Genomic DNA, 18,119 nt, shown 5'->3' on the forward strand with positions numbered 1-18,119 from the left:
CAATTTTTGGGTTTTTGATCCTCAGAATGAGATTGAAGGATTAAATATACCTAAGCATTGAAAATATCTACTCTTGTCCAGTGGAATCAAAACCAGTTTGCTTCAGCAACATCTCTCAGAATCGCTCTTATTCACAAAGCATTTAAGTTTATCAGGATATTTTTCTTTTCAAAAGCGTTTTAAATATTTACATAAAATAACATTTATATCCTAGTTTAAATTGGTGGTAGGGTTTAAAGATAAAATATGTAAGGCTAAAAATCATTATTCTAAATCACATCTTGGTGGCCGAGTGGTCGAATAAGAAATCCTAGACGTATTATTTAAGAGGTTTTGAGTTCCATTTTTCTCAGTTGCTAATAGGGATGACTATTGGAGATTTAATTTCAGGGCCCTATGAGATTACTTGAAGTACACACAAACGGGCTTGAATACCCCCTAGTCACAATGGAAAATAAAACATAACTAATTTAATACTTTCTCTTGTTACCAAATTCTTGCCTCTTCATTTCATAAGCATTATATTTATATATCCATAGATTTGATGAATGAAAAACACATCTAAATATTAGTGTTTTAAAACCTGGCCCAACCTGGCCGGTTGAATTGGTTCAATCGAGACCCGGGGCTTTCACCGAACTGGGTTACCCATTTCTGTATTCACCGAAAACCTTAGAAATTAGAATGATGATTGGTGAACAATTGAAGGTCTGGATATAGGGGCTTTTGAAGAGAAAGTGTTGGTGAGTGTAAAGGTGGAGACGGAGGTGATTTCCGGTGAATGAATTGACTGGAAATCGAAAAAACTGGCAGAGGTAATAGTTGGCTTTTGTCAGTTGTTGTTGAGGTGAACGGGGGTGGGGTGTTATAGGTTTTGGTCAGGCTGAGGGGAGTATTTTCGTGGTGATGGGGAGGTTGTCAACGTCAGCGGTGGTGAATGCTAGCCTATAATGTTAATGCCGGCGTCGATGAGATCTAGTTGAAATTGAACCGATTTCAGTTATATCTTGGGTAAATTTTTTGGGGAATGGGCTCAAGGGATGATTGGAATTGCATTTTGTGTGTCGTCGCCACCAACCAATGGACCGTTGATTTGTATTTGAGGTGTGTTTGCTAAATTTCAAACCTATAAGGACTAACTGTAGTTTTTAAGGGTGTATTTGTTGAATTTTAAACTTTTTGACACTCGGTTTGACCGGTCGGTCAACCCAGGACCCTTTGCCGGATTTCACCCTGGTTGGTTACTAAAACATTGCTGAATATAATATAAGAATTTGATCAAATATTGTATTACAATGTGTTTAGTGTTCATGGGACATCCATTACATTAGGGATACACCAATCAGTTTCAATTTCAGTGAACATAACTTCCCTTCCTTGGAAAATATTCTGATTCCATTACTAAAGTGAAATTGTTTCTCGTCCATTTTGACGTTCTAACAATGTACTATACAATAGTTATTATATTTATAAGTTTATTATTATTATTATTATTATTTTTTTAAGAAAACACATGTGATGCCAATGTGTAGAATTGCTTATATGCTTGATTGATATGTTAAATATAGATTAAAAAAAAAGAGTAAATATAAACACTTAACAAGGATTGAGAAAGTAAAAATACAAATGTAAGCGTTATTTTGTAAATTGATAAGAGTTTATTTAGACATTTAGATATATTTAAAAAATTTAATAGAATAAACTTAGAAATAAAGTTTATTAAGATAAATTATGGGGACCAATAGCATCATTCATAATTAAATCGTAAGAATAAATCGATAGTATTTAACTTAGAGACGGCACATGATCCCAAATCCAGGTGTCACTGTTCTTACACAAAAACCCGGGGCCAGGGGTTTTGCTTCCTTCAGTCTAAGAATTTGGACAGCCAAAATAATGAAATGATTCTATATAATCTGTCTCCACTCTCAACTCAATATACTGAAAACTATCAACATAACCCAAAAACGATCTACCTAAAAGGATTTAGAATTTGTTTACCAAATATAGCCACCTCTTAAGGACCAATTTTAACAAAAAAAACTCTCTAAAAGCAAATACAATCAAAGTTATGAAACACTTAAAATAGCTACCAGTCTACCAACCAGGCAAGATTTGCTCTTTGCCATCCAATTCCCATCCCCCTCTCTTCTCTCTGTCTCAAACTGTTTGTCATCGTTGTCGGAGACGCTGGCCAGCCGCTATGGGCAGTCAGCCATATGCTCCTGAGACATGGTGCACATGGCTTGTTCCACTCATCTTTTTGGTTTGTATATTCATGTTTGGTTACACCATGTATGTCAACGATTGTCCTGAGGCTACTGGACCTGAAAACTGTATATTATATCATCCCTTGGGGAGGTTTTCGTTTCAACCATTGACTGAAAATCATCTCTTTGGCCCTTCCATCCACACGTGAGAACACTATTCATCTCTGAAAATTTTCGGATTCATTTCTGTTAAATGGTAAACTCTGAGAGATTTTTCAATGCATATTTTTTTCCAGGCTTAAACTTATGGGTGGCCTTGATCGGAAACTAGTGGTGGATGATGGTGATTCATTGAGACTTTTTTCTTGCATTTGGCTTCATGCTGGAGTTGTTCATTTACTTGTTAATATGTTGAGTCTTCTATTGACCGGTATCAGACTCGAAGGGGAATTTGGATTTTGTAAGAGATTATTGGTTTCTAAATGTTAATAAAAATGAGGTATTGTATGGTAAAATTTTTTACTAACCTTAAAATTGTTGTTGAATATTCATGGCAGTAAGAATTGGACCTCTGTATGTGCTTTCTGGGTTCGGCGGAAGTCTCCTGTCTTGTCTTTGTCAAGAAACAGGAAAAGAAACTATTTCAGTGGGTGCTTCAGGTGCCCTCTTTGGATTGCTGGGAGCCATGCTTTCAGACCTCATCACAAACTGGACAATTTACACAAGGAAGGTAAATGCTTTACTAATGGCACACTGGAAGAGAAACTTCTTGTGTGTGGGAAGTGTCAAATGAGTTGTGTTCAATCAGTATGACCTATTTGACATGTCTATTCTTCAGCAAAGCATTTGCCGAACTTATAACGGAAAACTGCATGTCTTTAAACTAATGAGATGAATTTGTTTTCTTGTTTGTTCAGTGTGTAGCATTTGCACTCCTAGGGATAGTTATTGCCCTGAATTTGGCTGCTGGATTCATACCTGGAGTGGACAATTCCGCACATATGGGAGGATTCATCTCTGGGTTTCTTCTTGGCTTTATTTTTCTTCTCCGCCCTCAATATGGATATGTAAGCAGCAAATATATAGCAGCAGGATATGATATCAAGCAAAGGAAACCCAAGTACAAGTTCTATCAAAAACTGTTGTGGGTTGCAGCTTTAGTAACTTTTGTCATCGGGTAAAATAGAACTAAAATTTTCTTCTTTCAGAATTAACTGAAATTTTCACGACTGGGAGAGCCCAACTCTAGCTAACTTCTACCAATTTGGCAGATCCTTGAGTGGCTTGACAAAATTATACAGCGTCAAGACAATAGAAGGCTGATTTGCTTGACAAAGATATACAAAAAGCAAGGGAACAGAAAGAATGCCACTGCAGGACTCCAATCAGAAGATTATTCCTACATCAATTGCATTGCAAACTCTTCAATCAAACACAAGTAGGACACCAAATTCTACCCTTCATGCATTTGCCATGTATGCAAATGTAATAGAGCACATAACTATAAGTACAGACATGCACTTGAGATAATTAGGTATTTACGTTTACTTAAACCATTTGTTTCCTGTCATTTCCAAATTTTCAATCTTCTAACATAGATATTTTGCTCAATGTAGTGAAAGGGCGATATAAATATACTCGTGACATTCATCTGGCTTGTCTGATGTTTTATTAATTTCCTATGCAATATGAAAGAAATTTATGTATTATATCAACGAAAACACTTGATGCTGGTCTAATAGTATTCTGATCTATGATAACAGAGGAGTTGCAATTTTGATGAGTCGGGCTTCTATATGATACAGTCATGCAAACTCTGAGCAATGCGTTTCTTAGCAGGGGATTTTTTTTTTTTTTTTTTTTTTTATAAGAATGAGAAAATGAATGAAATGCTGTATCAATTTATTTAAGTACTAAGATACCACAGACAATGTTGTAAAAAAAAAGGACGATTCATTTGCTTAACTACTTCATAATTCAAGATAAGTACCCACCCTTAACAAGTTGGTTCTGCAAATGAATTATTACCAAGCTAAATTATGAAATCACCGCAAAAGCAAAGAATTGAATTTCTCCATTTCTATACCTAATTATCAATTAATAGGAAGGAAATAAAGAGAAAAATTGGTAACAAAATCAATGAGTCAATGACAAGCTAATGTAGTGCTACAATGAATAATTTACACCAAAGATATTTCTATTGATTTATATGTTCATGATTATTTTATTTCCACCAGAACAAGAATTAGTTGTCTCATTTCTGGAGTTTCCAATATACATTTATTTTTAACTATAACAATCTAATAAGTTAATTGTCATATAACTCACAAGAGTCTGAACGACCAAAAATCGTGTAACGGTTGTTTGCAATGTTGTCATACACAAAATCTCTCACAAACCTGCAAACATCCATACAAGGAGCAATAGAATAATAAATTTTCTCTGGGTGCTTTCATTGGTTAAATAACTGAAAACTAAATAAACAGCAAGATAAAATGAAGTAACAAAAAGAGTGATCACTTACTGAGGTACAAAATGAAGAAAAAAAGCAAGCTGAGGGTAAGGTATATCTACATATTCCATTATCTTGAGAACAGCATCTGACTTGATATATGATCTGAAATCAAAGATTAGTTACTAATATGCCCCTGTGCAATCCTATTTTTAGTATATCCCATAAAAGACTTTTAGAATTTCATTAATTGTCAAGAAGACAGAGTATCAATCCTTTGTTCTTTCTCTACCCCCCTTACACCAAAAGAAGTCACAAGCTCAAGAGACTATTTATAGCAAAAACGAAATAAAGCTCAACAAGTAAATTCAGCTGCTAGGCTACAGAATTCAGACCAATTTTAATGACAATCTTTAGAACAGACTGAACTTATAAAAATGTACCTATCCTTTTCAACAAGTACAACACTTGAAATATCATCAGGAGCTCTTCCCGACCTCCTCAGTAAATTCTTGCCTGCTTCGCTTTGGAGTGCTTCATACCTGATTTTCCTGTCAATTTTGAGTAAAAAGAGGAAAAAGAACGACTTTAAAAGGAGAACCCTAGCAAAAACATGGTGACAGAAATTTATGCTCAAGAAACATTAAGATATATAAAACATCAGGACTCATTAGATTTTCTCTAACAACAATCATCTTCTTGTTTCTCATTTGGACTTAGGATGGACCATCTTCCTCATAATAGTTCATAATTGATATATACATCTAATGAGTAGAAGAGAAGAGAAGAGAAGAGAAGAGAGAAGAAGAAGAAGAAGAAGAAGAAGAAGAAAAGAGAAGAGAGAAGAAGGAGAAGAAGAAGAGAAGAGAAGAGAAGAGAAGAGAAGAGAACAGAAGAATAAGAAAAAGGAACAGCTGTTCCTTCATAGGGGACGGCCATTACTTCTCCAAGAATGACTGTTTGTTTCTCGTAGTGCTTGAATGCTTGGGTGTGGTGGGGTCCGTGGCGAGAGCCAACGTGACAGCTCTAATCTGTTGACACGTTAGGTTTGTAAAAAAGGTTTGTGAGAATGGGTTGTTCGCGTAGTATTACTCATAAATTCAATATTTTCAACTTCTTATACTACATGTGATCACTGTAAAACATTTAGATCGAGGATACACATTTACTTCAACACAAGATGGAAAAATCCATAATTATTTAAACCATCCACAAGATAACAACAAGTAATGTATTTGAAACCACCAAACACTTCAAGAGTAAAGATTGCTTAATTATGGTAAAAAAGAAAAGAAAAGAACTAGAGATGACCTATTTCGATCAATGTCACGCACAAACCTCACACCTCCATTACACAAATTGCAAACACCTGTTGAATAAAATCAAAAAGAAAATCAATTAATTTATCGCCAGCCCATTTTCAAAAACGGATTAAGCTTGTTCATTTTACTAATCAAATTCTAAAACAATATTTTGAATCACTGCATATCTGCACAACAATAAATAACAAAGAAAAAATAATTCATGTTGGCAAATTATCAAACACTTAAAGGGAATTGATTTGAAGCCAAAATTAATGAGGCTTTTACCGTCATATAACATGATGGGTCTGGAGTCACCTTCAAAGAAGCTCGAAGTAGCCTCCACCCAGTCGACTGTGTCACGTCTAGGAGGGGGCAGAGTAGCAACTATGGCGGTTCTTCTACGGCTACTATGAGCCGGCCGTGACACGCTTAAACGTGCGCACCCGCCGGGAGAAAGAAGCGCCATGAATATGAAACACACTGGGTTGGTTAATCAACTTCCTTGTCCGAATTTAAAACTCGAAATAAATCGGTCTAATAGAATTACTATTATATCCCATCGTTGTCTATAATTGCTGGATGTATCCTGGGGGTACTCCTGTAATTGCATTGAAAAATCTGTCGATAATAAGCTAGGGAGCTGCTTTGCAATTTGTGTGACGTGGCTTCAGGAAATGGTTGCCACGTGGAAAATTAAATGCCACTGGAACCTGAAAAATCAAGCTGAGATGACTAATTCGGACTAAAGGAATAATAACAATTTCGTCCCTAAGTTTGGTACAATTACATTTTATTCATAGGCTTTTTTAGTGATCTTTTGATCCCTATGGTTAAGGTTTCGGTTGTTTCGGTTTATTAATGACATGTACCAAATCCTGACTGACAAAGATCAAAACATTACTTAAAAATTTTACAAGAGTAAAGTGTTACTTATGCCAAATGTTAGGGACGAATTGTTATTTTTCTAACTTGGAATAACTGTGTCGCATTTGAGGTTTAATCAATGTTTTAAAACCTAGCTTGGCTCAGCCGATTGACCAGTTTAGTTGGGACTCAGGGCCTTCACCGGGTCGGGTTAGCAATTTTCCTATTCACCGAAAATCGTAGAAATTGGAATGTGATCGGTGAACAATTGAAGGTTGAGATGTTAGGGATTTTGAAGAGGAGGGATCGATGAATGCAATGGTTGCAACAAATGTGATTTTTGGTGAGTGAATCGACCAAAAATTGTTGTTGTTGTCAATTGGTGAGGCAATTGAGGGAGAGTGATATGGGTGTTGGTCAGGAGGCTGAAGGGAGTGTTTTCGTGGTGATGGAGAGTGTTTTCATTTTCGGAAACAGGCCCTATTTGCCTTGGTTTGTTGACGTCGGTGGTGGTGTTTGGGGTATTTTTACAAGATTTTAAACTTATATGTAATTTTTAGGAGTGTTTTTGTTTTTTTTCAAACTTTTGGACACAGGTCAAATCGGTCAACCTGAAACTCGACCATTTTGTTAGGTTTTACCCCAGGTTAATTATTAAAACACTGGTTTTAATGGCAACCTAAATTGTATCAATAAATTTGTTTTTGCAATTCAAAACTTAAAAGGGTACAAACATTTTTGAGTTATTTTTTGATTTAGCAATAATTTTTTAAGATATGTTTAGTGTTTATAAATTTATTTTAGAATACACTTATATTTATTTTTCATCAAAAGTTAGACTAATATAACAAAAAAATAATATTCAAAACAATATATCTAAGGAATCTTATAAAAGTATTGGATACATGAACAGAGTAGAATGCATACATCTATAATCCAAAATGGTTGTTGAATGTTGTCACATATTCATACCTAAACAACGATTATAATTAAAATTATAATCATAATCATAATCTCACATTTTTCTAGCAATTCAACTCAAGAGAGATTTCTTTTGCTACTGATACATAATGTTTATGAAACAAATACTATATATATCTCATCACACTCTCCTTTAATTCACATTGTATCAATTGCCAATTTGCTACAAATTGCCCAGCCTCGCCTCCATAAAATATTTTTGATTTCATTCTTGGTTTTTGTGTCCTATCTCCCTTCAACTGTAGGATCTCTGTCAATATTTTCGAGCCTTCGAATTTTAGTTATCAACAAAGACAATTTCATGAACTCTTATCCATTTTAAAGAATGAACGTACATATACATTATATAAACAGTATGCATACAAATTTAGGATATATATCAAGTTTAGTGCTCTATACCGGTTGTAATTACGTAGTTTGTTCTGTTGTATTTCGGCTTTGGGCACTTATGGTGTTGATAGGTTGTCAAGAGGTATGGATGGGATAAGCGTGTCTATTTGAAGCCTTAATAGCAATGATATGAAAAACATGTACTCAAATATAAGCACAATATTACAACTTTAGAAAAATGATCATAAGAAAGCCTTTTTGGATGCAAATCTGCATCAGATATGCATTTATGAAACTTTTGACAACAGAAGTATGTGAATCTTATTTCGACGCAAGGTTTGCATCAAATACTTATTCAATGACAGGCTTAAAACTACAGATAACATTTTAACCTTTATAATAGATGTTTACAGCTACTGAGACTTGAAGATAACAATGTCATTTTAACCTCATAACAATTAATTTTTCGACAAACTGCATAAGATATTCATTTTCTGTTTTTTCATAGCACTGATAGAAACTTCCGCAACAAAAGTATGGGTCTTATTCCGACGCAAGGTTTGTATCAAAGTATTTCAACGACGGCTAAATGAGATTGACATGTCATTTTACCTCATAATAGGTGTTTTAGTGCCATTATAACCTATTCCAACACATCTTTAAGTTGAAATAGGGCAATTTTCCGTGTTGTTAATGAGAAAATGTTCATTAGTAATTTTATGAATTACCCAGCGATTAAGATGACAAACGATGTAATCCAACAGAGCTGTTGATGGCTGGTACTTGGATTTGTGGCGAGTTGTTCATATCCTGGTAAAAAATATTTTCTGCAACATATCCATGTTGCGGACGGATTAGAAGAACAAATCCTAGAAAAATCCACTGATGAATCCCCCCAAATGTGCCATTGTCCACTCAGGTATCAATCGAGCAACAAATTCAGGCAAATGTTACCAGTAGCATCATCAATTGAAAACACTGATAATCAATATTAAAAACATTGTTTGTATGAATGAGTTATAATACAGGTTTAAGAAGCTTTGGTTAAAAAAATTGTCACTTATCGAGTAGCTTGCCAATTTGTGATGAACTTGACAGCATCGAACCATGTGTCCGAAAAGGGCACCTGATGCACCAATTGAAACAATGTCTTTTGTTGGATCTTGAGAGACAAGATAAAATACTTCCGCCTAAGCCGGCAAGTACAAAAGATCCTACTTCACTGCATCCACATTTTTAAAAATCAATAAAATGAATAGAAATTTATCCGAGATTGATTAACTAGGTAGCTCAGTTTTAATGTTCTTCAAAATCCAATTCCTCTTCAGCTGGATACGGGTAGAAGGAAAGGTATTGAAAAGTAATGGACAACCGGAATGAAGAAACATGCAAGAGAATAAACCCATCTTCACCTTGCTCCATGTATATGTGAAGCCTTATACGCTGTCTTATGACATAAATTCACTTGCATCTGACCGTTGGTTTTTAAGTAATCTAACAGCTGAAAATTGAAGACTGGTCAAACCTATAAAAGCTACAGTCTCTCTCTTTCTCGGAAGATAGTTCTCTCTCAATCAAAAGCTTCCCAAATTTCTCGTTAGGTTCAAGAATAGGGTTCTCTATGTGTGTGGTGTAAATCTTTAGTTAATCTGTCCATTAAAGTTGTGTTTCTTTGTGGTCTTGAGAATCAGGTTTGGAGTTCTCTATTTGGGTTGTAGATTACGGTACTGGGTTGAAATCTGAGTAGTTCTGATAATGAATGTTGTAAGGGGAGATCAATTGGTGACTAATATTAGTGCAGCGAGCATCCATATTCTGGAGCTTAAGTGGACGTGCTTGTTCAACTTTGAACAAAGTGACCACGGTAAATACTATGTGTTGATCTGTTTCCTTTTGCGTTCTTTGATTGATTGTGTTGGAAGTTGATTAGGATTAATGAGACTGGAATTACAACAATGGCATCAGAGCCGAGTTTAGGGTTCCTCAAAAACAAATTGAAAATTCTAGGGTTTCGAAATATTTTTGGGCTTTTTTGATTAATTAGTTCCAAGAGTCCTAGAGTCCAAACACAGCTAGATCCCTAAAACTGTCAGTAAATCGAGTCCATAGGACACAATCTTGATTTCTTAGGGTTTTCCTTTGAATTCAAATTATGAGCACACACGCATTGAAATCTCCCAATATGATGGGAAGATTGGTTCAACACTTGGAAAAAGAAGATGAAGACCCTCTTATCCACAACAAGGTGGGAATTGCACTAGAGAAAGATGTCACTAAATGGCCGGAAGAAAAGCTGAAGAAGAAGGCAGATGTGGACGAAGAAGGGTATAACTTGATCATCATGAACCTGTCTGACACCGTGCTTCGAAAGGTGGATGGCGTGGAATCTCCGATTCCATTCGAGGGTAAACTTGAATTTATATGCTCTTAAATCTGCTCCAATTTAGCTTTCCTAAAAGGTGCTTGTTTTCTTATAAAACGGACCAAGCAAAATCTTTAGATGAAAATTTGGATGAATTCCTAAAAATGAACCTAACCCTAAAAGTACTGACCAAGAACTAGGAGATTCCAGCCTGTCATGATCCTGTTGAATTCCGTACAAGAGAAATACTTAGTGGTAAAGAATGCCCTTCAGTATAGTGGAACTGTACTCAGTGTGGACCTTATAGTTTCTAGGCTAAAATCAAGGGAATTAGAATTAAAGATTCAAAAATGTAGTGGTAGTAATCTGTTTGTAAAAGGGAAATTCGATACTGGACAATCTGGTAAAGAAACTAGAAAGAACCCTCAGAGACATGTAGGCTCTAAAAAACATAAAGACTAGTAAGGGTAATGGGAAACTGAGGGTGAATCTAGGAAGTTGTTTTTTTTGTAACAAAACAGGGTCCCTTAGAAGAATTGTTATGAAGTGATTAAAAAGAACAAACAGGCCAGTACAGAAACCAACTAGCTAAGCCAAAGTAGTAACAAAGAAATATCTGAAGCTCTTACTATTTCCAATAACGTCAGAAAATGAGTGAGTGCTAGACTCAGGTTTGTACACTTCCACATGAGTCCAAACGGAAATTGGTTTCAAAGACTTAAAAAGGGAACAAGAAACATTATTCATAGGCAATAATCACTCTTGTGAGGTTCAAGGAATAGGTGACATAACCATTAGGCTGAATAATGGTAAGTTAGTTTGCTCACTAGGGTTAGGTATATACCCGAACTTAAACGTAACCTAATTTCACTTGGAAACCTTGGATGAATCTGGTTGTTCCTATAAAGCACAAAATGGCTGCTAGAAGTGTACAAAAATGGAAATGTGCTGATTAAGGGTGTTAAGAAGAATGGTCTTATATCTTATTTGGTAATACTATCATGATGTGCTTAATTCTACTTTACTTATACTAATGTACTGCTGCAGAGAAATGGCATTTGAGATTGGGCCATATAGGCCAAAATAGGCACGAAGCATGGGAAACAGCAGGGTTATTTTGGTAATGATCTGGTGTCTACTTTAAATTTCTGTGAAACATGTATCCTTGGGAAATAGCACAGGATGAGTTTCCACAAGATACTCACCTTGCTGAAAATTGCTTGACTATTTACATGCTGATATTTGAGGCACAGAAAAGGTCAAGTCACATGGAGGGAACATGTACTTCCTCTCCATTGTTGACGACTACAGTAAGAGGTATGGGTATACCTTTTCAAGACTAAGGACGAAGCCCTGACTAAGTTCAAAGGATGGAAAAATCTGGTTGAAAACTCAATTAAATAGAAGAGTCAAACACTTAGGACAGATAATGGGTTGGAGTTCTGTAACCTAGAATTTGATACTTAATGTGTCAATCAGGGGGTACTAAGGCATATGACTGTCAGGGTAACCCCACAACAAAATGGGGTTGTAGAGAGGATGAACAGAACTCTCCTAGAAAAGGGTTAGGTGCCTTCTTTTACTGTTGGTTTGCCCAAAACTTTCTGGGGAGAAGCTCTAACCACTGTAGCCTATCTGATTAATAGGAGCTCATCAAGTCAATAAGCTTTAAGTGTCCAGAAGAGAGATGGTCAAGAAGGAGACCAAACCTAAACCACCTAAGGGTCTTTGGGTGGCAGCATATGCACCACTAGAAAGGGTAAGTTAGAGTCTATGTCCCTTAAAATTGTCTTTTAGGGTATCAAGAAGGGACTAAAGGCTACAAGTTGTGAGGGAGGGATGCACCAGGAATTAGGGTTATAATCAGTTGGGATGTGCTTTAATGAGACCATGTTCCTTGCAAGGTTCTAAGGACAATGCAAGTAAGCCAAGGACAGATCCTAAAATGCTTGATCAAATAGAGAGATCTCAATTTGAGGTGTGAGCCACCAAGCCTGACAGAACATTCTGAACAACTTGAAGCCACTGAACCACAAAGTCCACACTGCCAAACAATGGGGACCAAGATGAAGAAGAGGAGCAACTAAAAACAGTAATGAAGTCTAGAATGATAACCTAGCAGGATACCAATTAGGAGAGACAAAGTTAGGAGGGAGATAAGGCCCTTTAACAAGTATAGCTATGCTGACTTAATCTAGACTGCCCTTGATACTGGGGTAGAGATAGTAAGGTCGAACCTAAACCTACTAAGAACCTATGAGCTCCAAAGACAGAAACAAATGGTCGGAAGCCATGGAAGGAGGAAATGATGTCCCTAAAATAGAACAGAAATGGTCCCTCGTCCCAAAACTAGCTAACTAGAAACTGGTAGACTGCAAATGGCTCTACAAATAAAGGAAGGCATAACAAGCTCAGCTTTTCCAAGATTCAAAGCCAAACTGGTGGCAAAGGGCTTTACTCAAAGGGCAGGTATTGACTTTACAGAAATTTCTCTCCTGTAGTTAAGTTTAACTGACAAAGGTAATGCTAGCTATTGTGACCATTATGACTTAGAATTGGAACAAATGGATGTTAAAACTGCCTTTGCATGGGGAATTAGAAGAAAAAATAATACATGTGTCAACCAATGGGTTTAAAGATAGGAACTTGCCTGAACATGCTTGCCTACTGCATAAGTCCCTTTATAGACTTAAACAATCCCTAGGCAGTGGTACAAAAGGTTGTCATTCATAGTAGGAGTTGGGTTTAATAGAATTGCATATGATAATTGTTTTTACTTTGCTTGTATAAATAACATGCCTATATACTTACTGTTGTAAGTAGATGACATTGTGTTAATAAGCAAGTCTAAGTCACATATGATGAACTAAAATCAAAATTGAGTGGCTGAGTTTGATATGAAAGACTAGGGTCTGCAAAAAAGATTTTGGGGGATGATGATAGGAATAGAAAATTAAATAGAGTGAAACTTCACCAATTACCATACCTGCAAAAACTGACATCTAGGTTTGGAATGACTGATGCTAAACCTGTCAACTTACCCTTAGCAGGATACTTTACATTGAGCAAGTTATAGTGCCCCAAAACTGATGCTGATAGGATTAAAATGGAAACCACCCTACTCTAGTGCCATAGGATCTATCATGTATTCCATGATAAGCACAGGCCTGATCTTTCTTTGCAATATAATTATTGAGTAGGTTTATGTCAAATCTAGGAATAGAACACTAGGTTGCATTAAAATGGTTACTCAAATACATTAACACTACAATGCATGTTGGATTAGATTTTTGCAAAAAGAAACTCTACATTGATCTTCTGGGTATGTGGACTCTGATTTTGCAGGAGATCGAGATTCAAGGAAATCCACCACAACTACTACTTTACCTTAGGTGGAAATTGCATCAACTGGAAATCACAACTCCAACCATTGGTTGCACTGTCCACAACAGAAGTTGAGTATGTGGCAGTGACTGATGCATTCAGGAGGCAGTATGACTACAAAGGATCTTGAAAGAGGCAATTTTGATGGATAGACTTGTGACTATGTATTCTGACAATCAAAGTGTCATTCATCTAAGCAAGAACCCGTATATCATGAGAGGACAAAACATGTGGATGTGAAGTACCACTTTGTCGAGACCAAATCAAAAAGGAAATCTGAATCTATGAAAATACCAACTGAAGAGAACCCAGTTGATATGGGAAAAAAAGTTGTAACTTCTGCAAAGTTCAAGCACTACTTGAACTTCCTTCACAATCAATGATTTCATAGAGCTGAGAAGGAGTATGTGAAAGAGCTGCACCTGGATGTTGCTATCAGAGGAAAGAATAAGGCTTCAAGGTGGAGATTGTTATATGTGAAGCCTTATACGCTCTCATATTGGCTTAAATTCATTCTACATCTTGATCTGGGTTTTTTAAGTAATCTAACGGTTGAAAACTGAAACATAGTCAAACCTAAAAAGATGCAGTCTTCTCTTTCTCAAAAGATAGTCTCTTTCTCAATTGAAGCTTCCCCAAATTCTTCGTTAGGGTTCAAGAATAGGGCTTCGTGTGTGGTGTAAATCTGTAGTTATCTGTCCATTAAAGTTGTGTTCTTTGTGGTCTTGAGAATCAAGTTTGGAGTCCTCTGTTTGGGTTGTAGATTTACTGGTACTGGGTTGAAGTCTAAGTAGTTCTGTAAAACACATTCATATTCCAATATTTATGATAATACAATCAATTTCTATAAAAAATCTCCATGGAATATATGCAGAAGTAAATGACAAACCTCTAGCCATAGCAATTGTTCTTTGATCTTCTTGCTCCTTTATAATTACAGGATCTTCCACTGACTGCAATTTGGGTGATGGTTTTGGGAATCAAAAATTAAATTGCGTCTAATGGGGACCTGTAAAGTCTCCTTATATGTAGTTGTCTTTCCATCAAAGACAACTGCTCAAGAGAAGAGACACGACTTTACATTTTACATTAAAATCACATCAGTCCACATCAGCATAAAAGTGTAGGACCTTAATGAATTATATTAAAAGTGTAGGACCATAATGTAAAAAGTCTAATATTCTCCCACTTGGTCCAAAACTCTAATATAATCCAAAACGCAAAGATGTATATGCGGTATGTCAATTAGAAAGAGGAAAAGTACATGAATCATAGCGGTAAGTCCCTTTGAAACAAGTATTACCTTCCATGTATTACAATGCAATTCTTCTCTTTCTAAATAAACGTTAAATATGGAATATCACTTTATGAACAAACCTAAATGTTTGTTCCAAGTCCTCTAAAGTTTGTTTGCTCCAACCAAAATGTATACAACTTAAAAGAGAAAACAAACTAAAACAAAGTTTTAGACAATGAAAGTATTACCTCTCATAGTGACAAAGCGGGACATAGTCCATTTGAACAACATGAACCTTGAACATCTTTGGTGGGCATGCCTTTCGTTAGAGGATCAGCAATCATCTGCTCAGTATGTATGTGTTCAATGAGCACTTCTTTGGCTTTAACGTGCTCCCTTATTGCTAAGTACTAATGTCGATTGTGTTTACTTCGACTTCACTCTATTATTTTAGCAAGAATACAGCAGCTGAATTGTCACAATATAACTTTATTGGCCTAGAGATAGACTCAACAACTCCAAGCCCAGAAATGAAACTTCTCAACCAAATACCCTGTGTAGTTGCCTCAAAACAGGAAACAAACTCAGCTTCATGGTAGGAGTGGCAACTAAAAATTGTTTGGCATATCCCAAGATATAGCACCTCCGGCGAGTAAAAACATATCCAGATGTTGATTTTCTAGAATCAACGCATCCAGCGAAGTCTGAGTCGAATATCCAACGATTCTAAAATGTCGGAACGTCTATAAGTAAGCTGAAACCTTTAGTTCCTTGAAGATACACTCATGACCTCTTTGCAGCTTCAATGATCCAAACCGGATTACTTTGATATCTTCCTAACATGCCAACTGCAAAAGCGATGCTCGTCTAGTACAGACTTGAGCATACATTAGGCTTCCAACAGCTGAAGCATAAGGAATAGTTTTCATTTGTTCCTTTCAATCTCAAGTGTAGGACATTGGTTCAGATTGAACTGTCACCCTAACAATGGGTGCAACACTGGGTGAAACATCTTTCATCCTAAATCTCTCAAGAATTTTATAATCTAGGCTTCCTGAGATAGTCCCAAAACATGTCGAGACCTATCCTTATGAATCTTAATGCCATGACATAAGACGCCTCACCCATATCCTTCATACTAAAATGTTGAGAGGAAATTGTGCACTCATTTAGCAAACCCAATCATTGGTTGCAAGGAGAATATCATCTACATATAACACAAGAAAGATGATTTACTCCCACTGACTTGTGGTATATTCACTGATCCATGACATTCTCTACAAAACCAAATGAAGAGATAACAGTGTGAAATTTAAATAACACTGTCGGGAGGCTTGTTTAAGTCCATAAATGGACTACTTAAGCTTGCAAAACAAATGCTCACCATCATTTGAAATGAACACATCAGGTGTTTCATATAAACTCTTCCTCAAATCTCCATTGAGAAAAGCTGTTTTAACATCCATTTGATGTAATCTAAATGAAATGGGCAACTAATGCCATTATGATACGAAAGGAATCCTTTTTAGAAACTGGAGAAAATGTTTCTTTGTAATCTATTCCTTCCTTTTGCGTGACCTCTGGCAACAAGTCTAGCCTGTATTCTCAATGTTGCCTAAGAATCCTTTTTGGTTTTAAATACCCATTTACAACAATAGGTTCTTTCCAGTAGGCAAGTCAACAAGGTCCCAAACTTTATTACGCCATAGAATTATCTCGTCAATCATGGCATTATACCACAATTAGATTACTGCTGTTCATAGCTTGCAAAAAGTGTCTGGATCATCCTCAATACCTATGTCACAGTCAGACTCTTGCATATACACTTCATAATCAGTAGGAATTGCTGATTCTTTATTCTAGTAGATCTCTTAATGTTGTATCAGCAGTCTCTTGAGACTGTTGCATAACTGGTTGTTCCACTTGTATTGGAGGTTGTTCAAAATGATCTTCTAAAACAATTGCATCAGAATGTGATTTTGATTGATGGTTCCTCATTATTCACCCTGTTTGGATGAACAACCAATCTTTTACTTGATGAGGAGCATTGTCTGAAACATCAATTTCTCAGAGACTGAGTCTCTGATTTGATCTCCCAATGACCACATCATTTTCAAGAAATTTGCATTTCTCGATTCAACAATTTACGGAATGGTTAGGACAATAAAACTTATATCCCTTGGATTTTTCTGCATATCCAATAAAATATGCAATAATAGTCCTAGGATTAACTTCCGTTCTTGTGGATTATAAACTCTAACCTCAACTGGGCAACCCCAGATGCTGAAATGACTTAAACTTGGTTTCCAAATTTCCATAATTCGAATGGGTTTTGGGAACCGCCTTAGTTGGAAACGGTTTAATATATACGCTTGCAGTTTTGAGAGCTTCAATCCACAAAGAATGAGGAAGTTTGGAGTTACTTAGCATACTCCGTACCATATCATTAAGTTCTATTTCTCCGTTTGCTACAACCATTCTGAGATGGTGTGCTAGGCAAGGTGTACTGAGCCACAATACCTGTCTTGAAGAAATTTAGCAAATAGACCAAGTGTGTCCTATACCAGTGATCTACCATAATATTCACACCTCTATCAGACTCACGATCTTAATTTGTTTTCCACATTGTTTCTCTACTTCTGCTTATATATTTTGAAAGCATCCAACGCTTCATCCTTGTGATAAAGCATATAGAGATACATATATCTGAGTAATCATCAATAAAGGTGATAAAATATTCTGACCATAGAGCTCATGTCAGGGCAACAATATCTGTGTGTATGATTTCTAAAAGTTCAGAACTCTTCCTGGCACCCTTCTTGGATTTGTTAGTCTGCTTTCCCTTAATGCAGTCTACACAAGTATCAAAGTCAGTAAAGTCAAGAGTTTCAAGAACCCAGCATTTACCAACCTTTTAATCCTATCAATGGAGATGTGTCCTAATCTCTATGCCACAAAAAGGAAGAGTTTCATACATAATAGTACGTTCATACCG

At 36.1% G+C, this 18,119-nt stretch overlaps 2 protein-coding genes across 2 annotated transcripts; one reads left to right on the top strand and one right to left on the bottom strand.

The window, feature by feature from the left end:
- The first annotated feature begins 2,203 nt into the window (after window positions 1-2,203).
- On the top strand, window positions 2,204-3,581 carry LOC116119944 (RHOMBOID-like protein 5). Its single transcript, XM_031405883.1, has 5 exons — window positions 2,204-2,415; window positions 2,507-2,670; window positions 2,768-2,940; window positions 3,128-3,387; window positions 3,482-3,581. Exons 1-5 carry the CDS (start codon window positions 2,204-2,206, stop codon window positions 3,531-3,533), a joined length of 861 nt encoding a protein of 286 aa, XP_031261743.1. The 3' UTR covers window positions 3,534-3,581.
- Window positions 3,582-4,315: 734 nt separating this feature from the next.
- LOC116119975 (DCC family protein At1g52590, chloroplastic) lies at window positions 4,316-6,463 on the bottom strand. Its single transcript, XM_031405912.1, has 5 exons — window positions 6,252-6,463; window positions 5,974-6,031; window positions 5,106-5,213; window positions 4,735-4,827; window positions 4,316-4,609 (listed from the first exon to the last, which is right to left on the bottom strand). Exons 1-5 carry the CDS (start codon window positions 6,430-6,432, stop codon window positions 4,519-4,521), a joined length of 531 nt encoding a protein of 176 aa, XP_031261772.1. The 5' UTR covers window positions 6,433-6,463; the 3' UTR covers window positions 4,316-4,518.
- Between the last annotated feature and the right edge of the window lie 11,656 nt (window positions 6,464-18,119).

Source organism: Pistacia vera, unplaced genomic scaffold (genome assembly GCF_008641045.1).
Source record: "Pistacia vera cultivar Batoury unplaced genomic scaffold, PisVer_v2 Contig913, whole genome shotgun sequence".
NCBI classification, from domain to species: domain Eukaryota; kingdom Viridiplantae; phylum Streptophyta; class Magnoliopsida; order Sapindales; family Anacardiaceae; genus Pistacia; species Pistacia vera.

Bases quoted from the DNA above. Each gene is read 5' to 3' on its own strand.
- LOC116119975 (XM_031405912.1), bottom strand. From the start codon at position 6,432: ATGGCGCTTCTTTCTCCCGGCGGGTGCGCACGTTTAAGCGTGTCACGG. The intron at 4,828-5,105 runs GTACATTTTTAT...CTTTGATTTCAG, and splicing joins GTACTTGTTGAAAAGGATAG to ATCATATATCAAGTCAGATG. The intron at 4,610-4,734 runs GTAAGTGATCAC...GGATGTTTGCAG, and splicing joins TTTCTTCATTTTGTACCTCA to GTTTGTGAGAGATTTTGTGT.
- LOC116119944 (XM_031405883.1), top strand. From the start codon at position 2,204: ATGGGCAGTCAGCCATATGCTCCTGAGACATGGTGCACATGGCTTGTT. The intron at 2,416-2,506 runs GTGAGAACACTA...ATTTTTTTCCAG, and splicing joins TTTGGCCCTTCCATCCACAC to GCTTAAACTTATGGGTGGCC. The intron at 2,941-3,127 runs GTAAATGCTTTA...TTGTTTGTTCAG, and splicing joins GGACAATTTACACAAGGAAG to TGTGTAGCATTTGCACTCCT.